The following is a 20,455-nucleotide window of genomic DNA, read 5'->3' on the forward strand; positions in this document are numbered from 1 at the left end:
CCTTAACCAACAATGCAGTTGTAAGAAAATACCTTAAAAAAAGTAAGAGATGAGAATAACAAATAATTAAAGAGCAGCAATAAATAACAATAGCGGGGCTATACAGGGGGTACTGGTAGAGTCAATGTGCATGTGCACCGGTGTTGAGGTAATTGAGGTAATATGTACATGTAGGTATAGTTATTAAAGTGATAATAACAGAGCCGCAGTGTAGAAGGGGGGGGGGGGGGGGGGGGGGCGACGACGACGACGACAATGCAAATAGTCTGGGTAGCCATTTGATTAGCCATTCAGGAGTCTTATGTCTTGTGGGTAGAAGCTGTTAAGAAGACCCTACTGAGTATTTCCAACCCCACTTTTACATCCACACGTACACATTTTTGTCTCATTAAGCCAACATGTAATTTATAGGCCTAATGCATTGGGGGCATTTATTTAACTTTGGAAAATGTTTTAAAACCCACAAATAATGCAAATGTCACATAAATATGAACAAATATGAATCATTGTTAATGTTTGGACAGTTTTTTTGTTTATATATACACACACATGTATACACATTATATATATATATATATATATATATATATATATATATATATATAGACACATAATTAAATATATACACATTCACACTTTTATTTGGAAAACTTTTGATATTCCGTGACCCGGAAGTACTTTTTTAATGTTGATGACGAAATGCTGATGTAAGGAAGTGCACATCAAATTGGATAATGATTTAGCTACAATGATGCTATTTCAAATGTTAACAGTAAGTTCTACTATGCATATGTTTTGTTGAAGTATTGTTGTAGTAACACTAGTCGTTCGTTTGATTGACATTAAACTCTGGTTGATTAATATTTTGCCGTTAGAGCCGCTACAGTTAATAGTTAGCTAGCTACTATGGCTTGAATTGTTGGGATATTTGACGAATGACTGACTGACTTACCTGTTAGGGCTAGGCGGATGCTTGCTAGTCTAGGTAAGTAGCTGCTGTACTAGTTACACACTATCGTCGCCAGCAGGTAGCTAACTAGCTAGCTAAGCGAGTTTGCAGGAGATAAGTTAAAGTTAACCAACTGCCCTCGTAGAGCCACGTAGCTAGGTAACTAACTAGGCCTGGCTTGTTAGCAAACTAACGTTAGATAGTTTGTGTTAGCTTTCTAGTGTAAGTTAGTCGAAGGGTGTAGTCACGACCTTGTTCACTACAACTAACTAACTAGTTGGTGGTAGCTACTAATGCAGAATTTATGGTAGGTCAGTTAACTACTTACTTTGTATCCAATAAATATTGACCAATAAATAGCCTACAGCCAGCCTATCATTACGTTCAGGATCACAGGGAGACCGATCACCACATAGCAGGACTTTTTGACCCCACAGTTGTCATTGACTGTCTGAATGTACAAGACAAGTAATTGAGTTATTATTAATATTTTTTACCAGGCAGGTCAGTTAAAAACGAATTATTATTTACAATGATGGCTTGGCAAAGGGCAAGTATATCTTTACTTTTACTTGAGTAAAATTAAAGATAACTTTTTAATAGAACATGACTTTAGTAAAAGGGAAAGTCACCCAATAAATTGGGTCTAAAAGTATTTGTTTTTAATACTTAAGTACCAAAAAGTAATTGTAATTTCTAAAATATACTAAAGTATCAAAAGTAAATAATTTCCAATTCCTTATATAAAGCAAACCAGATGCCATCATTTTTTATTTACATATAGCCAGGGGCATGCTCCAACACTCAGACATCATTTATAAAATAAGCATGTGTTTAGTGAGTCTGCCAAATCAGAGTCAGTAGGGATGACCAGGGATGTTCTCTTGATAAGTGTGTGAATTAGACAAGTGTCCTGTTCTGTTAAGCATTCAAAATGTACCAAGTACTTTTAGGTGTCAGGGAAAATGGAGTAAAACGTACATTAATAGGAATGTAGTGAATTAAAAGTTGTCAAAAATATAAATAGTAAAGTACATATACCCCCAAAAAGACTTCAATAAAAATACTTGAAAGTACTACTTAAGAACTTTACACCACTGAGTAAAAATACTTTAAATTAAGTTAGAGTTCATATGAGGAAATCAGTCAATTGAAATAAGTAAATTAGGCCCTAATCTGTGGATTTCACATGACTGGTCACATATGTAAAATAAAAAAAATGGGCCTCAGGATCTCGTAACGGTATTTTTGTGCATTGAAATTGCCAATTGATGAAATGCAATTGTGTTCATTGTTCGTAGCTTATCCCTGCCATACCATAACCCTACTGCCACCATGGGGCACTCTGTTTACAACGTTGACATCAGAAAACCTCTAGCCCACACGACGCTATAAACATGGTCTGTGGTTGTAGGCTGTCTGAATGTACTGCCAAATTCTCTTACACGGTACATCTGGCGCCGACAGAGATGGTCGCCTCGCTTCGTGTTCTTAGGAAACTATGCAGTATTTTATTTTTGTATGTATTATTTCTTACACTGTGTTACGCCAGGAAATTTTAAGTCTTATCGCATACTGCCGGGAAGTACTATTGGATATAAGAGCAACGGCAAATTACCAACATTACGAACAGGAATAGGACTTTCCCGAAGCGGATCCTCTGTTTGGACCACCACCCAGAACAATGGATCGAATCCCAGTAGGCGTCCCAAAACAACGGCGCCGCAGGAGGGGAAGACAGAGCAGTCTTCTAGTCAAGCTCCGTAGACGGGCACATGGCGCATCGCTCCCGAGCATACTACTTGCCAATGTCCAGTCTCTTGACAACAAGGTAGATGAAATCCGAGCAAGGGTAGCATTCCAGAGAGACATCAGAGATTGTAACATTCTCTGTTTCACGGAAACATGGCTCACTCGGGATATGTTAGCAGAGTCGGTACAGCCACCCGGTTTCTTCATGCATCGCTCCAACAGAAACAAGCATCTTTCTGTTAATTAAGAAGAAGGGCAGGGGTGTATGCCTTATGATTACCGAGTCATGGTGTGATCATAACAACATATAGGAACTCACATCCTTTTGTTCACCTGACCTAGAATCCCTTACAATCAAATGCCGACCGCATTATCTACCAAGAGAATTTTCTTCGATTATAATCACAGTCGTGTATATCCCCCCCAAGCAGACACCTCGACGACCCTGAAAGAACTTCATTGGACTCTATGTAAACTGGAAACCATATATCCTGAGGCTGCATTTATTGTAGCTGGGGATTTTGCACGACCTGGGCTGGCAAAATTCTGGATCATTGTTACTCTAACTTCCGCGATGCATACAAAGCCCTTCCCCGCCCTCCTTTCGAACCAATCTGACCACGACTTTTTTGTCCATTTTGTTGCTGCCAGCCTACAGACAGAAACTAAAACAAGAAACGCCCGTGCTCAGGTCTGTTCAATGCTGGTCTCACCAATCGGATTAAACGCTTCAAGATTGCTTCGATCACGTGGACTGGGATATGTTCCGGATAGCCTCAGACAACAACATTGATGTGTACGCTGATTCAGTGAGCGAGTTTATTAGCAAGTGCATCGGTGATGCTGTACCTACGGTGACTATTAAAACCTTCCCCAACCAGAAACCGTGGATTGATGGCAGCATTCGTGCAAAACTCAAAGCGTGAACCACTGCTTTTAATTGTGACAAGGCGACCGGAAACATGACCGAATACAAAGAGTGTAGCTATTCACTCCGCAATGCAATCAAACAAGCTAAGCGTCAGTATAGAAACAAAGTAGAGTCGCTATTCAACGGCTCAGACACAAGACGTATGTGGCAGGGTCTACAGTCAATCACGGATTACAAAAAGAAAACCAGCCCCGTAGCGGACACCGATGTCTTGCTCCCAGGCAAACTAAACAACTTCTTTGCTCGCTTTGAGGACAATACAGTGCCCCTGACACGGCCCGATACCAACATCTGCGGGCTCTCCTTCACCGCAGCCAACGTGAGTAAAACATTTAAACGTGTTAACCCTCGCAAGGCTGCCGGCCCAGACAGCATCCCTAGCCGCATCCTCCGAGCATGCGCAGACCAGCTGGCTGGTGTGTTTACGGACATATTTAATCAATCCCTATCCCAGTCTGCTGTTCCCACATGCTTCAAGAGGGCCACAATTGTTCCTGTTCCCAAGAAAGCGAATGTAACTGAGCTAAATGACTATCACCCTGTAGCACTCACTTCCGTCATCATAAAGTGCTTTGAGAGACTAGTCAAGGAACATATCACCTCCACCCTACCTGACACCCTAGACCCACTCCAATTTGCTTACCGCCCCAGTAGGTCCACAGACGACGCAATCACACTGCACACTGCACACTGCACTATCCCATCTGGACAAGAGGAATATCTACAGTTGAAGTCAGAAGTTTACATACACTTAGGTTGGAGTCATTAAAACTTGTTTTTCAACCACTCCACAAATTTCTTGTTAGCAAACTATAGATTTGGCAAGTCGGTTAGGACATATACTTTGTGCATGACACAAGTAATTTTTCCAACAATTGTTTACAGATGGATTATATCACTTATAATTCACTGTATCACAATTCCAGTGGGTCAGAAGTGTACATACACTAAGTTGACTGTGCCTTTAAACAGCTTGGAAAATTCCAGAAAAGAATGTCATGGCTTTAGAAGCTTCTGATAGGCTAATTGACATCATTTGAGTCAATTGGAGGTGTACCTGTGTATGTATTTCAAGGCCTACATTCAAACTCAGTGCCTCTTTGCTTGACATCATGGGGAAATCAAAAGAAATCAGACAAGACCTCAGAAAAATAATAAGTGCAAATCAATCCCAGAACAACAGCAAAGGACCTTGTGAAGATGCTGGAGGAAACGGGTACAAAAGTATATTTTTCCACAGTAAAACGAGTCCTATATCGACGTAACCTGAAAGGCCGCTCCGCATGGAAGAAGCCACTGCTCCAAAACCGCCATAAAAAAGCCAGACTACGTTTTACAACCGCACATGGGGACAATGATCATACTTTTTGGAGAAATGTCCTCGGATCTGATGAATAGAACTGTTTGGCCATAATGAACCATTATTATGTTTGGAGGAAAAAGGGGGATGCTTGCAAGCTGAAGAACACCATCCCAACCGGGAAGCACGGGGGTGGCAGCATCATGTTGTGGGGGTGCTTTGCTGCAGAAGGGACTGGTGCACTTCACAAAATAGATGGCATCATGAGGTAGGAAAATTATGTGAATATATATTGAAGCAACATCTCAAGACGTCAGGAAGTTAAAGCTTGGTCGAAAATGGGTCTTCCAAATGGACAATGACCCCAAGCATACTTCTAAAGTTGTCGCAAAATGGCTTAAGGACAACAAAGTCAAGGTATTGGAGTGGCCATCACAAAGCCCTGACCTCAATCCTATAGAAAATCTGTGGGCAGAACTGAAAAAGCGTGTGCGAGCAAGTAGGCCTACAAACCTGACTCAGTTACACCAGCTCTGTCAGGAGGAATGGGCCAAAATTCACCCAACTTATTGTGGGAAGCTTGTGGAAGGCTACCTGAAACATTTGACCCAAGTTAAACAATTTAAAGGCAATGCTACCAAATAGTAAATGAGTGTATGTAAACTTCTGACACACTGGGAATGTGATGAAAGAAATTAAAGCTGAAATAAATTATTCTCTCTACTATTATTCTGACATTTCACATTCTTAAAATAAAGTGGTGATCCTCACTGCCCTAAGACAGGGACTTTTTTACGCGGATTAAATGTCCAGAATTGTGAAAAACTTAGTTTAAATGTATTTAGGTAAGGTGTATGTAAACTTCCAACTTCAACCATAAGCAAGAATGCTGCTCATCGATTACAGCTCAGCATTTAACACCATTATACCTTCCAAATTCGCCATTAAACTCCAGACCCTGGGTCTCGACCCCTCCCTGTGCAACTGGGTCCTGGACTTTCTGACAGGCCGCCCCCAGGTGGTGAGGGTAGGAAACATCTCCACCCTGCTGATCCTCAACATTGGGGCCCCACAAGGGTTTGTTCTCAGCCCACTCCTGTACTCCCTGTTCACCCATGACTGCGTGGCCATGCACGCCTCCAAATCAATCATCAAGTTTGCAGACAACATTACAGTGGTAGGCTTGATTACCAACAATGACGAGACGGCCTACAGGGAGGAGGTGTGGGCCCTCGGAGTGTGGTGTCATGAAAATAACCTCACACTCAACGTCAACAAAACAAAGGAAATTATCTGACTTCAGGAAACAGCAGAGTGTGCACCCTCCTATCCACATCGATGGGACAGTAGTGGAGGAGTTGGAAAGTTTCAAGTTCCTCGGCGTACACAACACGGACAAACTGAAATGGTCCACCCACACAGACATTGTGATGCAACCTCAGGAGGCTGAAGAAATTTGGCTTGCCACCTAAAACACTCACAAACTTTTACGGATGCACAATCGAGGGCATCCTGTTGGGCTGTATCACCGCTTGGTACGGCAATGGCACCGCCCACAACCGCAAGGCTCTCCAGAGGGTAGTGAGGTCTGCACAACGCATCACCGGGGGGCAAACTACCTGCCCTCCTACAACACCCGATGTCACAGAAAGGCCAAAAAGATCATCAAGGACAACAACCACCCGAGCCACTGCCTGTTCACCCCGCTATCATCCAGAAGGCGAGGTCGGTACAGGTGCATCAAAGCAGGGACAGAGAGACTGAAAAACAGCTTTTATCTCAAGGCCATCAGACTGAAAAACAGCCATCACTAACAGTGAGTGGCTGCTGCCAACATACTGACTCATCTCTAGCCACTTTAATAATTAAAAATTGGATGTAATAAATGTATCACTAGCCACTTTAAAAATGCCACTTTATATGTTTATATGCCCTACATTATTCATATTTTATGTATATACTGTACTCTATACCATCTACTGCATCTTGCCTTTCGGCCATCGCTCATCCATATATTTATATGTACATATTCTTATTCTTCCCTTTACACTTGTGTGTATAAGGTAATTGTTGTAAAATTGTTAGATATTACTGCACGGTCGGAACTAGAAGCACAAGCATTTTGCTACACTCGCATTAACATCTGCTAACCATGTGTATGTGAACAATAACATTTGATTTGATTCGTAAAAGACGTTTGAGGCGTCTTATGGTAGAGAAATTAACATTACATTCTCTGGCAACAGCTCTGGTGGACATTCCTGCAGTCAGCATGCCAATTGCACGCTCCCTCAAAACTTGAGACATCTGTGTCATTATGTTGCGACAAAACTTAACTGGACATTTTAGAGTGCCCTTTTATTATCCCCAGAACAAGGTGCACCTGTGTAATGATCATGCTGTTTAATCAGTTTCTTGATTATGGTACACCTGTCTGGTGGGATGGCCCGTGATGGCACAAGGTCAGTTTGACAATCTAGATACCGCCCAAGCCTAGTTGCCGCCACTCCAAAAAAATAAGCAAAACAAAACTTAATGTATTGTTTTATATTTCTTGATGGTAAACATTGTCAGTGTAAACTGAAATGACTAAAAACAAAGTATGTTTTTGAATAAGAATCTTGGAGAACTAACAGTCACAAATTAAAAACTAGACAGTTGGAGACAATCTAAAATTCATAAAATGTCGTGTCATGTGGCCGCAATTGTTAAAATGTTTGAGTCGCTCAGATAGTATAAGAAGACGGGATAAGCCATGTCACAATGAAAAAGAACATCAAGAAATTAGCTTTAAAGCTGAAATGTTTTCTCAGCCCCAAGACAAAAAGTGTATCATTGCTTTAAAAAGCAAATTATTGTCTCTGTGACCAAGAGGGCCTTTACAAATGTTGGCCACAGCCACTACCATTTGCAGCTCAAGAACTCAATTCAACTTCCTCTTGCAAGTAACGCCCATGAGCAGTACGCAGTCAGACCAATCTATCTTAGATGCTCCTATTTTTCGGATGTCATGGAGAAATGTGCTGAATAGTGCAATTTCTGTTTTGAAACATGGTTTTTATTTATGATTTTAACAATCCATAATTGAGTAAACTTTGTGCCGTAAGAACTGAACACCTCAGCATGTTGCCTACATGAATGTCATATTTGACTAAGCTCTGGCTAGGCAAACCATTTGAGTATGTGTTAGACTGAGCCCCAACCAAATCCTTTTCCTTCCTCCCCCTTTGTTCCAGGTGCCTAGTCAAACCTTGCCTTAGTGTGGGACCCCCGGCCTGGGTATGGCTCTAATCGAGGGGGTGGGGGACGAGGTCACCCTGCTCTTTGGGGCGGTCCTCCTGCTGCTGGTACTGGTGATTGCCTGGGCCTCCACGCACACGGCCGAGCCCCCTGAAAACCTCTTCACCACACCCCCTACCTCATCCTCCTCCTCTTCAGTCTCTGCCTCCCTCCAGCTCCGGACCGCCCCCTCTGATCCGCACCCGGCTCCCAATAACATCACCACCAATGACAGCGACAGTCCGGAGTTGCCACCTACCACAACCACTCTGGTCAGCCTGACCCCACCTTTGGGGGAGGAAGGTAAGGCAGAGGCGGGAGGACAGATTCCTGAGGTGGGTGGAGAAAGGGGAGTAGAGGGGGCAGGTGGAGAGAGCAGCCTTCTGGAAGAAGAGGGGTCGGGCTTCAGGAGGGATGGTGTGAGACACCGAGAGGGCGTCGGAGGTGGCCAGGCTGGAGCCGGCCCCTCTCCTTCCCCTTCTTTCCCCACCCCGAGTCCACTAGACAGTGCCTCAAGTGACAGCCACTTCCCTGATGTGGATACTACTGCCGCTGCCGAGAGGAACATGGTCTTGCGTCTTAAGTTCCTCAACGACACAGAGAGGATGGCCCAGGTCAAGCCTGAGGACACCATTGGTTACATCAAAAGGTACCTATTCTTTTGAGGTTTGTATCTATCTATTGCATTTGGCCTATTCATTCATATGAACACTTGAGACACATTCAATTTGGTTTGCCTCTTAGTTAAGAGGGCAGCTTACAAGTAGACCTACACTTCCTCCTATTTTTTCAGGGACTATCTGCAAGTTTAAACATGTATTTTTTTATTTTATGTAATTGAACCTTTATGCAGAGACTTGCAGGGATTAACCAAGTGCAAGGCTAACTCATTCTTAACAGAGCCTTCTCACAACATTCTGTCTCTCCTTATAGACCTTGGGGATGGTGACACACATGGCAAGGTGTTTCAGGATGCTTTTTAGGCTGACTTATAGCGTCAAGGGAATCGACTTAATAGTCTTCCAAATACTTATGCAGAAACTAGGGATTTGTGGGTCGTAGTAAGATTGTTTGAATATAATCCCTATGGTGTGTTTACATGGATTCACACTGGTGCCGACCACTATTGAGGCTGGCAGAGGTGAAGGGGTGGGTGTGTATCAATCAGACCTGCGTTCATAGAACTATATTTAAATTATTTTCAAATACATTTGGCAAAAACCATTTAGATTAGGTTATTTGAAAATACATCTATATTTAATTTAGTGTTAAATGCATTTAGAAAGTATTGGCAGGCATTTACAACTACGTCTATTTGAAGAAGACTAGTTGGTTTGGGCTGTGTATTTGAAAATATCCAAAACACAAAAGTGTATTTCCAAATAAAAAAATACTGCTGCTTGTGGCAACATACTGCTGAGTCTCATTTGAAGATCGTGTACAATTTATAATGTGGTGCCCTTAACTAAAAGTTTACCCATCTGCAAATGTAATGACCCCCCCCCCCCCCCAAAAAAAATATCACATTTACATAAGTATTCAGTCCCTTTGCTATGATAATCAAAATTGAGCTCAGGTGCATCCTGTTTCCATTGATCATCCTTGTGATGTTTCTACAACTTAATTGGAGTCCATCTGTGGTAAATTCAATTAATTGGACATGATTTGGAAAGGCACACACCTGTTTGGAACCACCAAGACTCTTCCTAGAGCTGGCTGCCCGGCCAAACTGCGCATCGGGGGAGAAGGACCTTGGTTAGGGCGGTGACCAAGACACAATGGAGAACCTTCCAGAAGGACAACCATCTCTGCAGCACTCCACCAATCAGGCCTTTATGATAGAGTGGCCAGACGGAAGCCACTCCTCAGTAAAATGCATGACAGACCGCGTGGAGTTTGCCAAAAGGCACCTAAAGGACTCTGACCATGAGAAACCAGATTCTCTTTTCTGATGAAACCAAGATTAAACTCTTTGGCCGGAATGCCAAGCATCATGTCTGGAGGAACCCTGGCACCATCCCTACTGTGAAGCGTGGTGGTAGCGTCATGCTGTGGGAATGTTTTTCAGCGGCAGGGACTGGGAGACTAGTCAGGATTGAGGGTAAGATGAATAGAGCAAAGTACAGAGAGATCCTTGATGAAAACCTGCTCAGAGTGCTCAGGTCGTCAGACTGGGGCAAAGGTTCACCTTCCAACAGGACAACAACCCTAAGCACACAGGCAACACAACGCAGGAGTGGCTTCGGGACAAGTCTCTGAATGTCCTTGAGTGGCCCAGCCAGTGTCCGGACTTGAACCCGATCTAACATTTCTGGAGAGACCTGAAAATAGCTGTGCCGCGATGCTCCCCATCCAACCTGACAGAGCTTGAGTGGATTTCCAGAGAAGAATGGGACAAACCCCTCAAATACAAGTGTGAGAAGCTTGTAGCATCATACCCAAGAAGACTCAAGGCTGTAATCGCTGCCAAAGGTGCTTTAACAAAGTACTGCGTAAAGGGTCTGAATACTTGTGTAAATGTATTATTTCAGTTTTGTTTTTTAATACATTTGCAAAAATATCTAAACAGTTTTTGCTTTGTTATGGGGTATTGTGTGTCAATGGGGGGGACGGGGACTATTTAATCCATTTTAGAATAAGTAACGTAACAAAATGCGCAACAAAATGCACATCAAGGGGCCTGAATACTTTCCGAATGCGTTGTAAATGTAAATTATCCAAAAACTATAATAAAAAAATAAAAAAGTTTTGCATATGTCATAGCTCAGACCCTATTTTACTATAGAAAGTTACAGGGGAATTATTATCCCAGGAAAAATAGTTTTGGGGGCGGGCTCTTTGCATCTGTAACTGTGCGTCTGAGTTCCATCATTATAAACGATTCATTCATGATCATCCATAACCGTGGTAGCATCCACATTAATCTAGAAGTGCTCAAACATATTCTATTCTTATTTCCAATAAAACTAACTCCAAAATGACACTAGATTACTTAACAATTCATTTCTATTGGGCACAACAATTCCAAACACGACCAAAACAAATTGCAAATGCATCCAACAAGCTTGATGTAGTCATTGCGTGCTAGGAATATGGAATCAAATAAACTTTTGGCAAAATTTAATACACTAAGTGAATTTGTCCAAACACTTATGACCCCTTCAAATGTGGGGACTAGATACATAAAGTGATTTAATTTCTAAACATAAATCAGATAGGTATGAAAATACCCTGAAATAAAAGGTGACATATACTGTCACGTCATATAAAACATTGTATATCAAATAGAAAATGCTGGAGCAAAATGTAAAGTTTTAGCTTCACTGTCCAAATAAGTAGGGGAGTGTAGCCATTGGTTCTTGAGGAATAGAACTTATAAATAAATGTCTCATGAATTATACTGAACAATTATATAAACAAAACATGTAAAGTATTCATGAGCTGAAATAAAAGAACCCAGAAGTTTTCCATGCACACAAAGTTAAAACAAATTTGTTTACGTCCATTGCTGAGCATTTCTCCTTTGCCAAGATAATCCATCCACCTGACAGGTGTGGCAGCTTGTGCTGGAGACAATAAAAGGCCACTTTTAAAATGTGATGTTTTCTCACACAATGCCAAGTTGTGAGGAGTGTGCAATTGGCATGCTGACTGCATGAATGCCTACCAAACCTGTTGCCAGAGTACCAGGCAGATTGCAGACAGCGTGTATGGCGTAGTGTGGGCAAGCGGTGGGGTTATGGTATGGGCAGGCATAAGCTACGGTCAACAAACACAATTGCATTTTATCGATTAAAAATTTTAATGCACAGAGATACCGTGATGAGATCCTGAGGCCCATTGTTGTGCCATTCTTCCACCTCCATCACCTCATGTTTCAGCATGATAATGCACGGTCCCATGTTGCAAGGATCTGTACACAATTCCTGGAAGCTGAAAATGTCCCAGTTCTTCCATTGCGTGCATGTCACCCATTGAGCATGTTTGGGATGCTCTGGATTGACATGTACGACAGCGTGTCCAGTTCCCGCCAATATCCGGCAACTTCGCACAGCCATTGAACAGGAGTGGGACATCAAGCCACAATCAACAGCCTGATCAGCTCTATGTGAAGGAGATGTCGCGCTGTGTGAGGCAAATGGTCATGCCAGATACTGACTGGTTTTCTGATCCACGCCCCTTCTTTTTTTGTTTAAAGGTGTCTGTGACCAACAGATGCATATCTATATTCCCAATCATGTGAAATCCATAGATTTGGGCCTAATGAACTATCCTACCCCAGCAGAACCTAAAATATAAGGGCAATTCTAGCATTCTGGATGTGACACCCCCATGCAAAATCACAACTTTAATATCTTAGAGAATGGCCAAACAGAACATACATTAAATGTTTGGTGTGTGTTTCTATAGTCCCCCTTGGTGAGGGAGTATACCCCAAAAAGCATACTTTATGGATGTGAATGGCCAAGCTTTTTGGGGAGATTGAACATATTAGCATAAGTCTGAGTTCATAAGGCTTGGGTAAAAACATGGCTAGCCATTTCAAAGGAAGGCTCTACTGAACACAAAAATCATACATTTTTTTATTTTTTTATTTTCAATATTACCTTGGAGAGAAAAAACAACGGTTATGGAAGTTACACCCTTTGTTATGGATGGGACTGAGTCTGAAATAGACATTTGTTGTCGCCTGGAACATTTTATATTATTATAATTTCAGCAGAAGGTAAAGTACTTTAGGGTAGCCTGAATAATATACTGCGTAGGCTAAGGCCAGGCACCACACCCAAATAGGGGAATTTGTACTCTTTACATGTACAAAACATTAAGAACACCTTCCTAACATGGACTCTACAAGTCGTTGAAAGTGTTCCACAGGGATGTTGGACCATGCTGTGTCCAATGCTTCCCACATTTGTGTCAAGTTGGCTAGATGTCCTTTTGGTGGTGGACCATTCTCAAAATGTTGAGCGCAAACCCAGCAGTGTTGCAGTTCTTGACACAAACTGGTGCGCCTTGCACCTACTTCTATACCCCGTTGAAAGGCACTTGTCTTGGCCATTCACCCTCTGAATTACACGCATACACAATCCATGTCCCAATTATTGTCTCAAGGCTTAAAAATCCTTCATGTACAGTGATTGAAGTGGATTTAACAAGAGCCATCAATAAGGGATCATAGCTTTCACCTGGTCAGTATGTCATGGGAAGAGCAGGTCTTCATAATGTTTTGTACAATCAGTGTATATCACAATTAACCATAACCAGTTGAATGTAGACACAAATTTGAGATTTGTAATAAAATATACATGCGCCTATACCACCAATTCAATTGGAGACCAAATAAAACCTTGATGGAAGTTAGCTTTACAGAGAGTTTCAAGATGATCTGATGTGAGGTGCATGTTTTACAAAAACATTTTTTTAAAAAACATGGATGTTGTTACATTACAGTTGCAATCGTCCCTCTTTCTTTTTACATTACTTTAGAACTCGCAAATAAATCCCAGCACACTTCAGTGTGGTCTGTATTACTTAATTGAGATGTTAACTTCATAAACACTGGGGGACAGCTGTGTGTCCAACATAATAGCCAACATTCATACAATTTCTTACTTAAACTCGTCATATAAAGCATACATTCCAACATATAGTTCATGACATCTGCTCGATCATCTGGTCTGAGACCACTCTCGGCAGATGTCCACATGTTGCATGTGGTCTTCCCGGAGGTTAACCACAATATGAGAGTGATGGCAGCCAGCAGAAAACTACCTAACTCTGATGTAACCCTTGTCCTTTCTCCCCAACCCCACTTCAGGACCTACTTCGCCGGTCAAGAGCACCAGGTGCGCCTCATCTACCAGGGCCAGCTGCTACAGGACGATGGCCAGACACTGGCCTCATTAAACCTGTCTGACAACTGCGTCTTGCACTGCCACATCTCCCAGCACGCCACCAGGGCAGCACCAGCAGGGGCCCGGGCTGCCGACCAGGTCCACGTGGCCCTCAACGTGGGCAGCCTCATGGTGCCCCTGTTTGTGCTCATGCTGTCTGTGCTCTGGTACTTCCAGATCCAGTACCGTCAATTCTTCACCGCGCCCGCCACCGCGTCACTGGTGGGCATCACCATTTTCTTTAGCTTTGTGGCGTTTGCGGTCTATCGCCGCTGAGGTGAGTTTCCCTTTGGTACGAGCCACATCCCGGATGTTCTTAATGAGCTTCGTTAATTTGCAGTAGTAAAAGTGGCTCCGGATTGTCTCGTTCTATTTATCTGCACTGGTGTGGAACAGCAAGACAGACAGCTATTGCCTCTAGGTGTCCTCTAGTCTACCATATTATGTTATCACATGAGTGCAGATGAAGGGGAGATGAGGCCATTTTAGACTATCGAGATGTACCCTTACTTAGCTCCTCTCCCTTCGTGGCCACGATTCTCTGTGAAACAAGCTTTCTGTCACACTTTCCTTCCCCAAATGCTCCATTCATGTAAAGAGCAATGTCACCAGATGGATGTGCTATGATTTTTTTTCCCCGTGTTTTTTCTGTATAGCGATTCTCATTGTGCCTATCCTAATATTACAGTTTTTTTCTTATGTATTCTGGTATGCTACCGCCTCCAGTTTAGTTGGTGCTTGCCTGTAGATGAGTCTATTTTTGGGGCTTACCCCCTTTTGACTCGAGGCAAGACTTGGACTTGGCCAGAGGACAATTTGTCTGTTTGCCTGTCTGCAGTCTTTGTCACTGCAGTGATGGAGGTTCAACTGCTGTTGTGCTGTATGTATGTATGTAGGTTGGGACTTAAAGCCTAATTTATGTTTAAAATATGGCTTTTGAAAGGAAAAGATTCAAATTCTATTAAATCCTTCTTTTATTTACTGCTGGCTTTTGTGTGTGCATCTTTTGAAGAGGTTTTCAATATTTCAACATTGGGTTTGCATCAGTCATTGTTTTTGGGCTTGAAGCTCTATAATTCATTTTCAATATTAACCATTCATTTATTAAAGCTACAGACTGGATTTGGGAAGTTGTTCGAAGGTCATTTTAATTTGTGATATTTACCCATCGATTCTTGAATAATTGATTATCTGCACCCTAGTAAATCAATGGATTTGATTAATTAGATTCAATGCAATTTCATCTTTGTGGACTGCACAGATCCCGAAGCTTCTGCCCATGTACGGGATGCTCTACTCATTCGGCTTCCCAGAGAACAAGCTACTCCGGGGAATTTCAGTGATGAATGGCGCTCGTTTAATCAAGTTAGATCAAAGCTGAATCAATGTCTGCAAGATCACGTAATGATAGAATTCTACATAACAGAACCAAATATAATAGCACAGTATAACATTATTTTAAGGCAAAAAATACCACCTTATGATTGGTTGCATTTTTCTCTCGTGGCCAAAACTCAACGAGGCAAAATATTGGTGGATTGCTGCAGAGATGGTTGTCCTTCTGGAAGGTTCTCACATTTCCACAGAGGAACTCTGGAGCTCTGTAAGAGTGACCATCGGCTTCTTGGGCACCTCCCTTACCAGGGCCCTTCTCCGCCAATTGCTCAGTTTGACCAGGCGGCCAGCTCTAGGAGGAGTCTTGATAGTTCCAAACTTCTTCAATTTAAGAATGATGGAGGCCACTGTGTTCTTGGGGACCTTCACTGCTGCAGAAATGTTTTGGTACCGTTCCCCAGATATGTGCCTCGACACAATCCTGTCTCGGAGCTTCTTTGACCTCATGGTTTGGTTTTTGCTCTGACATGCACTGTCAACTGTGGGACCTAATATAGACAGGTGTGCCTTTCCAAATCATGTCCAATCAGTTGAATTTACCACAGGTGGACTCCAATGAAGTCGTAGAAACATCTCAACGATGATCAATGGAAGCAGGATGCACCGGAGCGCAATTTTGAGTCTCATAGCAAAAGGTCTCTGTTTTCACTTTGTCATTATGGGGTATTGTGTATAGATTGATGAGGAAAACATTTTATTTAATACATTTTAGAATAAGGCTGTAAAGTAACAAATTGTAGAACAAGTCAAGGGGTCTGAATACTTTCCGAAGACACTATATGCTTCATGATCAAAACCTATTTCTTCATGCAACAAACTTGGATAGTTAGATTTGTTTTACTTTGAGGTTAATTTTAGTGTCTTAACGACCATTCCACATGTGCATGTCATTTATTGTTAATGGTTCATTGAACAACCATGGGACACAGTGTTTAAACCCTTTACAATGAAGATCTGTGAAGTTATTTGGGTTTTTACGAATTATCTTTGAAAGACAGGGTCCTGAAAAAGTTTATTTTTTTGCTGAGTTTACATATGATATTGGCAGAAAGTTTAAATTATTGTTAATCTAACTGCACTGTCCAATTTACAGTAGCTATTACAGTGAGGATATCATGCTATTGTTTGAGGAGAGTGCACAATTGTGAACTTAAAAGGATTTAACCAATTTGGCACATTTTGGCAGTCTTGATACAACATTTTGAACAGATATGCAATGGTTCATTCTAAAACTTTGCACACGCACTGCTGCCATCTAGTGGCCAAAATCTAAACTGCGCCTGGGCTGGAGAAACACATTATGGCCTTTCTCTTGCATTTCAAAAATGATGGTACAAAAAAAAGATCTAACGTGTTATATTCCCCTACATTAATTTCACATTTCCACAAATGTCAAAGTTTCCATTCAAATGGTATCAATAATATGCATATCCTTGCTTCATGTCCTGAGCTACAGGCAGTTAGATTTGGGTATGTCATTTTAGGCGACAATTGAAAACAGGGGGTCCTTGAGGTTTTTAATGAAAGGAATCGCATACAACAAACCTATTCCCCTGCAATTAGAATAAAATGTTCACAAAATACAAAAATATATACAGCAATGTACACTGCATGACCAAAAGTATGTCCGTTCAACTACGAGTATTAGTGAGGTCAGGCACTGGTGGCGTGTGATCAGGCCTGGTTCGCAGTCGGCGTTCCATTTCATCCCAAAGGTGTTTGATGGGGTTGAAGTCAGGGCTCTGTGCAGCCCAGTCAAGTTTTTCCACACCGATCTAGACAAACCATTTCTGTATGGACTTCGCTTTGTGTGTATGTCATATCAGATTCATCCAATAATATCAGCTGTGAGCAGCCAGCCGCACCCCCTAACCAGCCATTAGCCTACTCAGCTGCTTCTCTCCAGAACCAGTGCTAGGTTTAAGTGTCGAAGAGGGACTTCCTGATGGGCTGCCCCCAGGTGGTAAGGGTAGATAACAACATATTTGCCTCCATGATCCTCAACACGGGGGTACCTCGGGTGCGTGCTCAGCCCCCTCCTGTACTCCCTGTTCACCCACGACTGCATGGCCAAACACGACTCCAACACCATTAAGTTTGCAGACGACACAAGTGGTAGGCCTGATCACTGACATAAGACAGCCTTTAGGGAGGAGGTCAGAGACCTCACCGTGTGGTGCAAGGACAAGAACCTCTCCCTCGATGTGATCAAGACAAAGGAGCTGATCATGGACAACAGGAAAAGGATTCCCGAAGACGCACCCTTTCAGATCGGATGGGGCTGTAATGGAGAGGATTGAGAGTTTCAAGTTCCTTGTTGTCCACAACACCAACGTACTATCATGGTCCAAACACACCAAGACAGTTGTGAAGAGGGCACGACAACACATTTTCCCCTTCAGGAGACTGAAAAGATTTTGCATGGGTCCCCAGATCCTCAAAAAGGTCAACAGCTGCACCATCGAGAGCACCATTCTCAAGCCGGTTGCATTACCACATGGTATGACAACTGCTCGGCTTTCGCCCCTAAGGCACTACAGAGGGTAGTGCGTACAGCCCAGTACATCTTGGGGCCCAGTACATCTTGGGGCCAAGGGTCACCCTAGTCGTAGACTGTTCTCTCTGCTACAGCACGGCAAGTGGTAACGGAGCGTCAAGTCTAGGTCCAGAAGACTCTGTTAAGGGAATTTTTATCTATAATGACTAATTATGTATACATTTCAGTCAGGATGAATTAAAGGGCTTTTATGTTACTGTACATGTATGAATTTTCTCTCTTGCTCCCATTATTGAATATAATGTAGTGAATGTAGACGGGAGTTTAGTACAATGACGGTCTGTTCCTTTGTACAAATGAATGAATTATCTCCAGACTGTCTAGAATGCTTATCTACACTGACTGACCTTGGCCCTAGGCGAGGAGGGAAGGCTTGAGAACTATAGGGCCTCTCTACCAGTGTCAAGAAGAGACGGAGCATTTAGAAAACGCTGACGTCATTTTCAGTTTATAACCTGTGGTAAAATGTGTATGAACTCAGTACTCTCTTGAATTAAAGTCTGTGTACTTGACTTTTAAGACCGGGGCTCTGTCCATTCTTATAAAATAAGGGTCATACAAACCCTTATGCATTGACAGAGTGTTTAATTTTGATTGGGAATTAAAACAGGAATTTAGAATTCCTTCAACAGACTCCTTAACAGCTTTTACCCCCAAGCCAAAAGACTGCTGAACAATTAATCAAATGGCCACCCCGACTATTTACATTGACCCCCCCCTTTTTACACTGCTGCTACTGGCTGTTTACTATCTATCCATAGTCACTTTACCCCTACCTACATGTACAAATGACCTCGATTAACCTGCACATCGACTCGGTACCGGTAGCCCCTGTATATAGCCTCGTTATTTTATTGTGTTAGTTTTTATTTGATTTAGTAAATATTTTCTTAGCCAACAATGCAGCTCAGGAAATAGAGTTAAGGGTTTGTAAGTAAGCATTTCACATTAAGGTCCTGTTGTATTCTGCAGATGTGACAAATAATATTATATTGGATATACACTAAAGCAAGGCTTGTTTCGGTAATGAATATAGGCTACAAGATAGATAGGCTGTTTGTAATAGGTGTTTTACCAAAATAATGCAAACTAAATGCTTGAAAGTAGTAGCCTAGTTACTCATGCATGCAAACAAAAATACTGAATAGCAGTTTTGCTTAGAATATCAACACAACTGGAATGCGAACGAATGAATGCAAGCAGAACAAAACAGCAGTAACAAGTGGGCCTAGTAAACTAAATAAAGCTATGACACAATGTATATTTAGGCTAGTTACAGTACATTAACAGTAAACACACCACATAAAAGGTGATTGGAGATCCAAATAACCAAAACACAGCGATATGCAGCCATGCACAGCTGTCTTGCCAAATAAATAGGCCTATAGGCCCACTTCAGACATGGAAAATCGTGCCGCTCATTAGTACAGCAACACGTTGTAGCATGGCACAATACACTTCTGTGAATTAAATTCCACCCACCCACGTAATCAAATAAGCAATGCTGGCCTACCATAAACATGTTTCCAGAGTATTAAGATTGTTCAAATATGTATATTGTTCTGATTATTTTCGGGAAAATTTGCAAACTATATGCACATTTTGTGTCACCTTTTTGGGCCTTCACCAGTTTGTATCCCTGCTTCCTCACTGCCTCCCTCTGCTTAAGGCCTCAGCATGCTTCAGTTCCCGACAGCCGAAGTTGGCTAGACGAACCAAACGAGTTTGTTCGAGTACTCCCTTAAGACATTCGCTTGAAAAAACTAGAAAAAATAGTCAACATTACTGTTTGTCCATTTTGAGATGCCGTTGCCAGTATACACTTCCTCAAAATAGTCAGAATTAATCTAAGATAACTCAAGAAATCTGTCAATTATCTTTACTTTTTTATCAAACTAAGATGTTTGGTGCAGTATTTTTTAAATAAAAAATAATGTGCATGAAAACGAGTCGTCTCTCATTGAATGACAACAAAGACTTTACTGAAGAATCCCTACTGTTTACCAATCACCGACGAAGGGGTGTAGACTTTGGGTACGGATTTCGGCTTGCCTCAAGAACAATTGCTTGAACAATCAAAAAAGCCTTAATCGAAGTCCAAAACTAAGAAAAACACCACAAAACATTGTAATATATGCACATAATCTTCCGAACTGTTTTGGCTATGCGGACGCCTTAGAGGCCTCCAGCTCCCCTTGAAAGAAGGCAGTGGCAGTGAGGCCTTCTGCTTTGTAAGTCTGGCTTTTTTTAGAGCAGGTAAAGTACTTTACCTCTATGGTCTCATAAAATCAAATCAAAGTTTATTTGTCACGTGTGCCGAATACAGTGAAATGTTTACTTACAGGCTCTAACCAATAGTGCAAGAAAGGTATTAGGTGAACAATAGGTAGGTAAA

General features: G+C 42.0%; 1 protein-coding gene across 2 annotated transcripts; it reads left to right on the plus strand.

The window, feature by feature from the left end:
* The first annotated feature begins 658 nt into the window (after positions 1-658).
* tmub1 (transmembrane and ubiquitin-like domain containing 1) lies at positions 659-15,089 on the plus strand. Of its 2 annotated transcripts, none has more exons than XM_021612586.2 (3): positions 659-772; positions 8,169-8,860; positions 14,033-15,089. In XM_021612586.2, the coding sequence occupies exons 2-3, from the start codon at positions 8,214-8,216 to the stop codon at positions 14,382-14,384; spliced, it is 999 nt and encodes a 332-aa protein (XP_021468261.1). In that variant the 5' UTR covers positions 659-772; positions 8,169-8,213; the 3' UTR covers positions 14,385-15,089. The 2 variants fall into 2 exon arrangements, with proteins under 2 accessions (XP_021468261.1, XP_021468262.1); XM_021612587.2 differs by lacking the exon at positions 659-772 and adding an exon at positions 803-985.
* The last annotated feature ends 5,366 nt before the right edge of the window (positions 15,090-20,455 follow it).

The sequence above is a fragment of the Oncorhynchus mykiss genome, chromosome 8, assembly GCF_013265735.2.
Source record: "Oncorhynchus mykiss isolate Arlee chromosome 8, USDA_OmykA_1.1, whole genome shotgun sequence".
NCBI lineage: Eukaryota > Metazoa > Chordata > Actinopteri > Salmoniformes > Salmonidae > Oncorhynchus > Oncorhynchus mykiss.